The 13,009-nt window shown below is 44.5% G+C and overlaps 1 protein-coding gene across 14 annotated transcripts in view; it reads left to right on the forward strand.

The window, feature by feature from the left end:
* The window catches only part of LOC116389103 (RNA-binding protein Musashi homolog 2), a 241,749-nt gene that overhangs the window by 181,183 nt on the left and 47,557 nt on the right, over positions 1-13,009 (forward strand). For all 14 annotated transcript variants that reach the window (XM_031857530.1, XM_031857532.1, XM_031857529.1 and 11 more), the window contains exon 10: positions 1,869-1,943. In XM_031857530.1, coding sequence (XP_031713390.1) covers positions 1,869-1,943 — 75 coding nt within the window. The remainder of the gene's footprint in view (positions 1-1,868; positions 1,944-13,009) is intronic.

Here is a 13,009-nt window from a genome sequence, read left to right on the forward strand (position 1 = left end):
TCTTCTGAAATTTCTTTGCTTTGCTCGTGTCCTCGCTTCCTAGCTGCCTGCTCCCTCACACCCCGCTTCTCAATATGTCGCCCACAGCTGCTTCTGTCTGAAAACTGTCCTGCTAATTAACTGTCGGGGTCTGTGGTTGTAATAAGAATCATGACGGCAGATGAACAATACATCTGCTGCTCTTAAAATTTTTCTAATGACACCGGGTCCTCTTCTGGCCTCGTTGGAACTCTGCATCCATCCGGGGACAGCACAACTCCTAAACAAAGCCTGTGTCCTCACACAGGCTTTGACTTTGCTTTACAGATGGCAATTTGTAGTCACATTTCACATCCTCAGCAAGTTTTATACTCATTCAGTTTCTAGTCGTAGTTTAACACAGATATATGTGTTTATACTGTATGTAGCAGCTCTCTAAAATGTTGATATGACAGGTTATTAACTTTATTTACAAGAAATACGCCCTATAAAAAGGCCAGATCTACAATCAACACGTCACCAATTTTTTTTGTTAACCTCCAAAATTGATCATAAATATTTTCTGATGCTTTTAATTTGTTTACATCAGGCGGTCAGAGCCGTGGACAGCTTTAGGACCAGAGAGAGACTATTCAAGGCCAACTGCTGCCTCTAATATTACCAAATATTACAGAGACAACGACACAAACAACAACAACACATTAGATTAGAATTTGATACCGTGTATGTCTTCTATAATTCATTGCAACATTAGATGTACTAATGTTTATTTATCGGGTTTTAGAGACCCCTCATAACACATTTAGCACATGCTCACCATTTCCATAAAACACCGGTTGCCCTGGTAGCTCTTGAGAGACTTACTATAGATAACAAGTTAGTTTTAAATTTGGTTTTAATTAACCGTTAAACCTTGTGTCAACCAGTGAAACAACACAACAACACACGAATGAATTTCTTGCAGGAGGTGTAAATGAGGAGCAGCTATCGCTTCCTTGCCCACAGCATCCTTTTTAGCAAACTGCATCCGGCCACATTCACACCAACGTCATTTCAGTGCTGCAGCTATAAAGTGTTATTACATCGAGCTATAAAAAATGCCCGAGATCTTGTGGTTTAATAAAAACTAAGTATAAAATTAGACATTAAAGAATTTGGCACCAGGTTTTGATACCTGGCCCTAATAAAGATCTAACCACGGTGAAAGATGGGGATCAGTAAAAAAACTAAAATATAATAAATAAACTGCCTTGAGGCTCCTGTTGCAGTACCTTAAGTGTGTTAAAATATAATATAATTAAACAGGATATTGATCCATGAGGGGAAACTTGCTTTCAAAGGGATTGTGTAAAATATGTGCTGTAGGAAAAACAACAAGAGCAGCACAATTAAGATTATGGGGTGACGTAATTGTGATAGTTGACCATTGATTGAGAGTGAGGCTTGTTGTCAAACTGCACATACAGCCAATACAACTGAGTTAACAGTCTACCATTAACATTATGAGCCATGAAAACATGCTGCCTCTTTAGTAGGCTTAAAATAAATCACTTCTTGCTTATTGCAGTTTTGCTTTTTTTTTTTTTTTTCTCAAAACAAAGCAAGCACATAATACACACAATACTTTGCATATGAAAAGTACCGTTCCAAAATGTAATACTTAATCTGAACTATGTCAGGCTCATATTTAATGTGTGGATTATTGCAGTGTAATATTTGCTTATTCTGGAACTCCCAGGAGTTCTAAAGCCAGCCTTTCCAGATTTGCTTCCCCCCCTCGAAGTGGAGAAGTAGCTAAATCCCAGTGTTTGTCTGTGTGTGTCGGTATCACATCCGTTTCTAGTCGTTCTCTTCTCATCTCCTTTTAATCTCCTCCCTCTCTTTCAAAGGCTACCCAAATATTGTGGCAACGTACGGCCGCGGATACACTGGATTCGCACCCAGCTACAGCTACCAGTTCCCCGGTGAGTTAAAGGCTTTCTTCAGATATCAATGTTGCATCTGATCACACACACACACACAAACGCTCATCAATATACAAGTCAGTCACCAAATAATCTGCAGGGTTCCAAGTTTGTTACGTGTCTGGATTCCTCAACCGGGTTTTGAAAGCTGACGTATAGTGCAGTGAATTGCTTACTCCTTTGTATCCCACACTTGAACACGACCATGACCAAATGTCTAAAATGGGGGAAGCTCTTCGTCTCCTGTTGGCCCCCCGATGTATGCAAATTCATCTGTGGAGAAGGCGAGAAATAAGCCGCGCTTTGTGTCGGCAGATTTTTTTAAAACGTGGTTCTTATAATGGAAAATGAATGAAGTCATTTTCTGCATTAAAAGTGTTGACTCAGAGCACCGGGCTCTTTAATGGGAGGCGTGCAGTCTGGAGGTGAGCAGCTGTACCTGTCGGCTGCAACGGGGCCCGTGGCGCCTCGCAAATCCCGGCAATTTCATGCCTTATTTAAGGACTTTACACATACTTTGTTTGCCGTGCCAGACATCATTCCCTCCACTGATAAGACGGAATGGGAAATATCTGACAGCACCTCAGATCTCTGTAATATCTTCGTGAAATAGATTCAGGAATGGTAAGACAGGAGGTCCAGCTGTGACCACCTGCAGATCGGACACATGCTAGATTTATACCTGACCACAACGTTATTTGACAGAAGAAATGGAATAGCACCTGCTCATCAATGCGGGGGGGACGCCAGTCGCATACAAATGTGGGAGTTAAGCAATTATTGTCTGTTCATTTTTCAGAAAATGGAATAATTTGGAAGTACAATGACCCATTCTTTTGGTAACTGATTGATATGGATGTGAATCACGTGGCCAACACTGCTGTACATGATTGTTTTTGTGTGTAGCATACATCATGCCCTTCAGAATAAGTATTTATCCATCCCTCATGTTCAGTGAAAGTTTATGATTCACAAAAAGGGGAGAGAAGCGATTAAAAGGGAAAGGAGCGATCAGTATTTATTCAGTAGAAGTAATTCTAGTTAAACATGGATTTTTAAAATGTTTGCTGTTTAGGGCAAATTAAGGGATATCACCTTCCCCGAGGCGGAATGTATGATCCTGTCCATGTTAAACTCAATTTAAAGAGTTTGATAAAGCTGTATGATTAAAACAGCCTCCTCTGGGCTCGCTCAACTCTTGACAGGGTAATTGGAATTTTTTAATGTATGAATCAAACTCCTTTTCCAAATTAAATAACCTCGGGCCAAATATTGACTGGTGTCCTTCCTCACTAAGATGTGGAAAGCATTCTCAATTTGAGATCAAAGGCTTTTTTCCTCACTGTACAGAACCTCTGCTGAAACACTCCCATAAATAACTGGAGCTGAGGCCGGGCAGGCTGCATCCAAGAGGCGTAAATTGTGGGCAGCATTTCAAAGTTGTTTTTTTTTACACCCAGGAAAACCTCAGGGGTCCATTGTTAACAGGAAAAAAAGTGCTTAGGCAAGTGTCAAATTGTCAAGATAAAACAGTGATCAGTGATGAAGCACTGAATTAAGGAAGAAAACTCAATAAGATATACACAGAAGAAGAGAAACCAAAGCTGACATCCCTGCTGCTGAAACAGAGCTCGAGTGAAGGAAACGAGTGACGTGCACGCAGACATAGTTTAGAGACAGAAAAGAAAAAACAGCAATCAGTGAAGCCAGTTGGACTCAAAGCTGACACCAGCTCAACGGCTGTTAAACAGTATCTGACAACTTGCCACTTTGGTCCCTGTGACACTCCCAATTAATTCCAACATTGATCACAAAGTGCCTTTGATATCGATCGCGTGCAGTATGTGTCTGTGTTCGTGGGGCCGTGAGTTGCTTACAAAATGATTCCATCGTAGCACAGACATCATGACTATTTAATGCACTTAGGGACCTTCACATATTACGGATGTAAATCAGATCATCCTCTATCTGTCAAAAACTCGTCCATGCAGGCGAGCACATATCGGAGCATTTCCCTCAAAGGGCAAGCTCAGACGCTGGTATTTATCTGTATTTAAACTAGTATTTACTGTGAAACAACCGGGTACCTAAAACCAGAACTGAACACATGCCAACACATGTTTCTCTGACACAGTTATTAGTGCAGTTGCACATCGTAAACATTTGTATTCGTATATAGTATACGGACACTAATTCATGCCACACAACAATGGAGGTGGCAGGGTAAGACACATGGCACATCTGCTGACAGCGGAGAGCAGTAATGCAGTCGCAGTTGTTGTGCCAATAAAATAGGAGAAGAAGAATGCTGATGATAACAATGCAGATTTCACAACATTATAAAAATGCGAAAAGGGCTTTACAAATGTTTTCAGAGGTAGAAAGTACAACTAAACTGAATACAGTTCAGTTTGATAAGATGGAAACAAAACCGTGTTCGGTAGCAGAAGAACCGGCCTCAGAGCAACTTTAATTGCAGAACAAAAATGCAGGTGGCCTATGAAAATATGCGAAAATAAGCTGCAAGTTCAATAACATAATTACCATGAACTACATCATTAATCTACAAAATTGTGGTCACACTTATAGGGCAGAAATTTAGTTTTTCCACAAGTGCATAGAACTAATCCCGTCACACATTTGAGACATGTGTTTGTTTAGCTAATACAGAATGCATTCACACATACAGAGACACAACGAGGACTGAAGTGTTGGCTAAAGATGTCTCCTCTGATTTTTCCAAGCTGTATTTTATATGCGCCGCTGTAATCACACACTTGTTTACCTTCTGGCAGTGTCGTTACAGCATTATGCTCGAACTAAAGTCGGATATGAATTTCAAAGATGATGCTTCATACTGCGCGTGTAGTGACAATCAAGAAGGCAGCAGTGTTTTCCATAACCTCAGAACTCTAAATGGTAAGGTGGTGTAACAAATCATTAGCGACACCACGAGAACAAAAATATCTTGTTTTTGTTTTTTTTCCTTCCTCGTCAGAGCTTTTGCCATAGTGGATTTAATGACTTACTATGTTGAAGCTACACATTTCCCCTTCAGCTTCACATTGATTTGATGCACATATGGTCCAAGAGACTTGTAATGCAATGATGCACATTGTCAGCTATTGTCTGTCTGAAAAACCGCCAGGACATTTTTCTCAGATTGTGCTGTTGCACATCCAAGATTTTGATGGCAAGCAGTGGTATTGTCAGTGTCAAATGAAAACAGAGGGGACTGTAATGTATGCATGCAAATGTGATATGCGGGTGCTGTCACGTTCCAGTTTTCTGCGTGGATGCAAATATCCCCACTTTTAAGATGAAGACCCCTGGACTTGCTGTCGTCGTCGTGATTCGGAAAGAAAATAATGCTAATATTTCTGACACTTTCACTCTCGAGCTGCTGCCGAATCTCCATATTCATTTCCAGTCCCCTCAAGTAAGCTCACTTATGAATTGAGCGTCGTCTTTGCTTTAACCAGAAAAAAAAATTCCTCTGCACGCACTAAAAAGATGCACAAAAAAAAAAAAAAAAATGAACCCTGTGTCTCAGAGTAGTGTTAATCAAGCTGATTGACATATTTGCATAATTGAGGTTAACTTGCTGAAAAGGGGGGAACACAGTTAGCAACAGGCTAAACCCATCCTGCGCTAGCAGGCTACTTTAAAGGGTAGATTCGGTAAAATAACATTCCAAACATATTTCTCTCTCACTGTACATCTTCTGGTATCCAGCCATGCAGATCATTTTGGCTAGGTTGAAAGATGTCAGCCTCTGAGATGTACGCTACCACCCCGATGCAATAGAGGTGAGAGTTAAGTGAGAGCATGTCTTTGTTTGCGGGTTTGGGTGGACTGACCCGTTAACAGCTTGCCGTATCATATGCCGTTAAAGCAAAATGACAAAATTGTCAGGTATCCTGTACAACACTGTCAGGCAGCTTCAGAGTGATGTCGGGGTGGCACGTATTTGGGAATGCAGGTATCAGTATCACTTACGCTGAGCTAAGGAAGGTAGTTGACATGTCAGTCATGTGGCTTCATTTTCTGCTGTTGAACACACACACACACACACACACACAGCTGCCTGAGAACGTGCAGCTGTAGGATCATTGTGCGTCCCAGCTATTGTGACCTTGCTGCGATGTCATTCCAACCACAGACGAAATACTGCTTTTGAGAAACGTCCGCATTCGCTCAAAGAAAACTTGAAAGTAACATTCACTATGAACAACGTTTTTACTCTGCTCGTGCTGGATGGCAGCTGGGGCAAGAATCAAAGAACGCGAACGCAGCACGCAGAGCTCGACTTAAATTATCCGACTTCAGAGCTAACGTTTATCGGGCGACACAGAGCAAAAACCGTAATTGAAAGCATCTTTGAATCAAAAGGAGGTACAAAAGGACTTCCCTTTGATTCCTATCACACATTAAAGAGCGCGCCATTCCCGAGCTGCTGCCGTTGAGAACGGTTGGACAGAACTGATTTGTCAGATAGCTTCAAACGAGGAACATTCAAAAGTTTTGTTGAAATCAAAATCCTCGGCTCATGTTGTGGTGGTCGGAACGCGTCCGTCCTCGTTTTTGAGGTGACTGACGTCCGCTTCACTGCGTCTGGTGAATTTCTCTTTTAAACTTCAAGCGGCCATAATTGTTGCCACCTTTTTAAAGAAGCTGCATTCGTTTCCCGCTCTCCATGAATACATGGCGTGTCTGTTTTATTCATAAAATACATTAAGATTACGTGAAGTGATCAAACCGACAGTAAGATAATCATATTTTAATGTTTTTTTCTTCCTCTTCCTCTGTTTTTATACGGAGGTACCTCATGGATTAGATAGGATGCTGTTTCTTTTCTTACTTGAACCCGAAATGCAGCTGTGAGTATTGCTAGAAACCGAGAGAACAGGAGCTGACAAGGCATGGGGAACATTACTGTACAATATTCCCGTTTCTATGCAACCGTCTAATTAGCATTAGCGAGCTGATGAATGTGCTATTGTATTATTCAACTCACAGCCCCCAGGGGAACATCCTGAGATGTGCCGCATTTAAAGCATGAGGTGTCTCATTTTGGAGGACCTCACGTGATTAAGGCGTCGAAAGCCACATTTTAAAGCAGCATCTCATTCTTTTTTTTTTTTAAGACGCCACAAGACTGTGCAAAGTGAAAGGTCCTTGTGTTCACTGTGCATATTAAAATGCAAATGGCTCGAAAGAAAATAGCAATAAGTGCAAGTTAAGCATATGCACTGTAATTTATGTACAGTATAGTTTCTGCCGGTGGTGGAAGCAAATATGGAAGCGAGGTTTAAGAGTGGTGGTGTCCTCCCATTGTGTGTATGATGTATGTATGAATAGGAGGCTTGTCTGTATGAGGGGAATGTAATTAAAAAAGAAAATGTAGTGTGCATATGTGCATTATGAATAAGCTGTAGAAGTGAACATCAAAAGCAGAGGGAGACACCCCAGATGCATTCATATTGTACTTTCTATTGTTAACCAGTCTTGTATCCGTTCCTTTCACTGCACGCACATGAATGCACAGTGGAATCGCACAGACACACACACAGGAAAGCTGTATTTATACAAAGGCTGAGATGTGTATGAAGGGAAGAGGTGGGGGGACTTAACCAGGAGCCTCTCTCCGATCGCTCCCGTCTTCCTGTGCGACTCGCTGCCTCCACAGCCACGCCCTCAGAGCCTCCCCTGGCATAAATGACCATTATGGCTCCATTAGGGGGCCGCTGGTAGGAGGTCATTATGCTACAGTGGAAAAAAAACAGGGATGAAGATGTCAGTGGGGTCCCATCAGGGGGGGAGACACAGACTGAGTGAGAGAAAGACATAACACTCCGTCATCCAGCTCCTCCAGATGTCATGACAGACAAACAGCAATCCAGGTCCAGTGAGTCAGCCTCTTAAGGAGTAAAAGAATGGAGAGAAAGGATGATAAAAGAGGGGAGAGGACAGTGGTAAGTGGAGCAATCGGCAATGAGAACTGAAGGGGTACAAGTTACCTTAACACTATCCTTTTTATAAACACATATATATATATATATATATATATACTAATAACCAGTGTTTGGATGTGTTTGTTGGAGTTGGATGGATTGTTTTTTCTCTGTGTTTTACTCATCGCCACATCCTTTGCTTCATCAGTGTCGGATCTGTTCTCCCGTCAGATATGAAGTGTGGGATAGCGCCGCGGTGGCCCGGTCCATCCCTCTGTATCTCCAACTCCAGAGACCAACCGTGCGTCAGACACAACAGCACCCTGCATCTTATCTACGTGACAGCAAAACGCCATTTCAAACAGCCTTAATTCGATGTGGTGTAGATTTATATTTTTCTGCGTGGATGTTAACAGGACTCAACCCCAGCACGCGGTTCTGGATTCCGCCGTGTATGAAAAGCTGCGCAGTGGCCTGGTTGGCTACGAGACCGTCCCATACGCAGACAATGAGGGGTTTGTCTGCCATGACCGCCCACATGTCTGTCCTGATTCAAGTTACTTATCCCCTACTTGCTTGTGGGATAGTACATTGGCTGTAAATACATGTTGCACATTTCTGCACGAATCAAAGGCAATGAAATAGGTTACACCACCACCGAGCAGAAATGATTAAGCTGTCAGGATATTTTTAACCAGCAAATGATTAGTCCGTTTATGAATCCATGTTATTGACACTAAAAACAACAAGATGAAGTTGTTTTTTTCTTCAGAAAAGACAGATATTGCATCCGTGGTAACAGTTCGGACACTCCTCCTCAAATACAGGACACCGAGTGGCAGATTGGGGTTGAACCTGTAAGAGGTGAATGTTGCTCTATGCAACTGTAAATAACTGTGAAATGATGGCGGCTGACCCCTTGAGCCCTCTTTTCCTGTAGGAGAAGAATGTAAAGAAATAGAGAGCAGCTGTCCGCTCAGGAGGTGGGCTATCGGGAAAGAGAGCTGCTGACCTGTGCAATTGGTATGATAGTGACTGCTCGTGGCGGCTGCATGCCCCTATAAACTGGGGCAGAGCCGACCAAGCATATGATAAATGCACCAGAGGTCACATTTGGGGCATTGGCCTGAACCACCAGTTAGCCTCCCAGGGTTTAGCAACCTTCTGCCGTTGGATGGAAAGGTGTTGACGTGGACTATATAGAGATGTGAACTTTTTGAAGCAAATAGTTGCTTCTGCAAGGCTGGGGGTTAAAGACGAGAGGGAAGGGTGAGGCAGTGTAGCGATGTGTCTAGTTTCATAAGACAAAGCTCTGCTGCGGAGCCAAAGTGAACATGAGGATGAACGGGCAAACCTTTTTCCTATGTTAACATGGTGTTAAAGCAGAAAGGCCCTCAAGCTTCAAAGTCTTTTCTGTAAAACTTCTTCGCAATGTTCTGCTCCATTCATTTCAGCACAGGCATCTCCAAATGCAGATGTGCAAACTGGCATTGCTCCAGTGCCACTGCAGCCTGGTGGATCCAGAGCAGGCATTGCATCGACGTTGACCCGAGTATCCCGCTAATTAAAAGCGTGGAACTTTCTGCCCCACTGGAACTCTCTTCTCACTGGCTACAGTCCATTACTTCCTATGTGGATGATGATGTAGTCTGGGACACCATGCGCGGTCATTATCAGCGGATCTGAAGCTCTCTTAAGTATTCAGACGTCTTATATTTCCCATTTTAGCACAATAAGTACACCGCTTCTTGGCTACAGGGCTGGAGCAGGTGGAAAAAAATCACTGGCCTGAGGCTGATGAGGAGCTTACCTGTGTCCTGGGTGCATGCAACATTGTCCTCCATAAGTACTTTTGTGTTTTCACTGCGCTCATGAGACATGGCGGCGGCGACGGGCGGCACACACACACACACAGCAGCGGTATCGGCAGAACGGGTCTCTGTTGAGCTGGAGTTACACAGCAGATTGTTCCATAGATCCTGTGACCATCTCTCTACGAGCTGGGTGAGCCGTGACCCCAGCAAGTGGTCCCACAGGCCAGACTGAGTGCTACAGGGCTGGAAGCAGATGGCCCTCCTGATGCCACACTGACTCACAGAGTGACTTTAATTGCCCGGGCTGATCATTAGCCCGACGGGTCTGTGGAGGCCGGGCCACTCCATGAGTCGCGGGCCTTAAAATAGGGCCTGACGAGGAGCGCTGCGACCTCACTCACTCCGACCTCGCGCGACCCGCATCTTTCTCTCGCACTCTCTCTGGACACGGGCAAGATCAAAGACTCTTCAAGGCTGCGTATGAAGGCAAAGGAGGTGGAGGGACTTCACCGGGGCCCTCTCTCTCTCTCTCTCTGCTTTCCTGTCTGCCTCTCTGAATCACTGTCTCCACAGCAGTGCTGACTACACACACACACACACACATCCTTGCACATGCAGACACTCCGAGCTCCCCAGGCCATGACTCCAGTCCCTGTGACAGTAGTGAGTGTGCTGCTCTGACGTCAGCGGACAGCACTGTATGTCACGCCCTGTCTACTTCTGTGTGTGCAGTCATCGAGCTAGACTGCTCTCAGAGCAGCCCCTGCTCTCCACAACAACAACAGCCCCTAAAATCTGTTTTACTTGCATTTGCTTTAGTGATCAGAGGGAGACACTGGAGGCTGCCGATGTCCTGTATGTGTTTTCTGATGGATGCAACAGGTGTGGCAGCACTCCACCACTATGCCCCTCGGTGCAGTTGTTTCCTTTATTGCTGTTTTGTGGCCATGTCTTTATTTTTTCTTTGGAGATGCAGTGTGTGCTGGTCCGTCTGCACGCTCGCATGCACACGAGTGCGTTCACGTGCGCCTCCTCGGGTGCATGAGCACCTGTCTCTGCGAAAAACCGACCGACTGCACTCTGACACGGGGAACGGCGAAATGCCGGCTATTTCCCGAAAGTGGAAGAGAAGGCTCACCTCATTTGCCCAGGTCTTACCTCACCCTGGGACAGTAGACGCATCCTCTCACACTGAAGCAGGCAAACAGTCTGCCATGGAGACCCACCGTCTAGGTTCCTGCGGCGGGGAAGATGAGCTGCTGCAAGAGGCAGAGTGGCACCGCTAAAGCTCATTATGTCTCCACTGTTGAGCCGCTGGTCTAGAAATGAAACTTGAGCTGCCCTGCCTCGTAGGTGGCTTCTACCTTTGGACACTGCTGGTGGCCAGCAGCAGCAGGAGGAGAGAAAAAGGAGCACAGACATGGCAGTGGGCAGAGGAGTACAATATGTGTGCAGGGGCGTGGTTCTTTTTTCACAGGCAAATTTGAGCGTCAAACACTTCATTTCCTCCATTCTGGGGAATTTTTCTGCATCAGTTTATGGTGGTGTCTTTATTTATGTAAAGGAAATACAAAATACAGGCTCCAGGTGATAAATATAAAATATGCGATTGTATTGCTTTCAAATATAACATGTTTATCATTGACCTATTCATGTCAAGGATAAATTAATGCATTTAATTAATTTATGAACCCCTGGACCTTCTGTTTTTATTCTCGAAAATGTCTTACTATTATTTTTCTCACAGTGGCCCTGATGCTCCTCCGTAGTTGACGGAGTAGAATTCCGCCTTTCGGCTAACTTATTCTCTTGCTAATTAGCGGCCGTATTAGAGAAGCTTTTTGCCGCGTTGCCTCCAGCCCAGCAGCCGGCTCTCCCTGCATCTGTCGAGGTGGAGCCTCAGCATCACTCACTGCTCTTGAGGTCGCACACTGCCCCCTAATGAGTCGAGACGCGTTCGAGCTGCTCTTCAGAATAAAAGACCTCTGCTACTTTCATGGTTTTATTTGGGAATGGGGGGGTGCTGCGCCATTGTGCCTGTGAGACCCTGCTCAGTGTCTGCTGCCTCTTGTTTTGATCCCACCCACTGTTCGAGACCTCCAGGCCCAGCTAGTTGGGTAGCTGCTAGGTGTCTACCCAGCTGCCCCCTCCTTTCCCTCCATCCTTCCATCTCTCCCTCCCGCTGACTGTGCTAATAGCCCTCCAGTAGCTCTCATCTTCTCTCTCCCTAGTGCATGGACACATGCATATGTATATGAACATGTGTACATATATTCATAGTCATAGCGCACAGCCCTCTCTGCATGCACACCTCCACTCTGTGTGGAAACCTTGTTTTCAGCTCCAGTAAGCAAGTGGAGGCCAATGTTGCCGTGCTATTTTTGGGTCGTGCCACACGTTACCCTACTTGCCCCCGGTATATGGAGCAGGGGTAGATTGTGTAACTGCAGTGCGTGGAGCTGGCTGAAATATAACGGAGTCTGTCAGCGGTTTAACTTGGCTATAAAATCGTATTCATGAAATAGTGTCTGCAAAAGCGGCCTGGTATTATTACCAACGTTAATGCGCTGTATTTTATTATCACTCTACATTAGTAATTCCTACAAGAGCAGGCTGGCACCGATCGGTGCAAATCCACAAACACATATTTAACTTGAATGGTGAAATGACACTTAATGCACTCGCTTCCTATTCGAGAAAACCTGAAATTACCCCCCTTCATCATTCATCTGCCCCCTCCGCCACCACCCTCAGGACTGGGAGATGGGCATTAAAATGCATAAAAAATTAAGGCTGTTTACTTGGACACTAATGAGAGGAGGCTTAAGTAGTCTAGTTTAATTAGAGTGATTGGCTCCATGGGGACCACACAGGCGGGGCCATAACAACTGATTCGCTCAGAGCTCACAGGACCCTTTCAAACTCCGAGTGTCATGACTGATGTCAGAGGAGATTGGACTGCAGAGACATGTTGCCTTTGCTGATCCCAGGTTGGAAGAGAGCACTGCAGTTGAATGCACTGAAGCAGACCATTACATAAGCACCACTGCAAGGTCAGACATCTGTGTCCTCCCTGTCTGTCTCTCTCGATTTAAGTCACAATCACGAAACTGCCTTGAATATTGGGGTTGCGAACCAAAGACCCTATCCCATTTGCAAACCAGAGTCACTGTTTCCAGAACCGAATGGATTTAAATGTTTTTTGCCTTATCTATTCTGGCAGATTCCCCCTCTTTTTTTTCTGCGCCTTATTGTTTCATTCTCCATTCCTCTTTCTTTATCTACTTTGTGTGTGCGG

Source organism: Anarrhichthys ocellatus, unplaced genomic scaffold (assembly GCF_004355925.1).
Source record: "Anarrhichthys ocellatus isolate YVR2014 unplaced genomic scaffold, GSC_Weel_1.0 scaffold18, whole genome shotgun sequence".
Lineage (NCBI taxonomy): Eukaryota > Metazoa > Chordata > Actinopteri > Perciformes > Anarhichadidae > Anarrhichthys > Anarrhichthys ocellatus.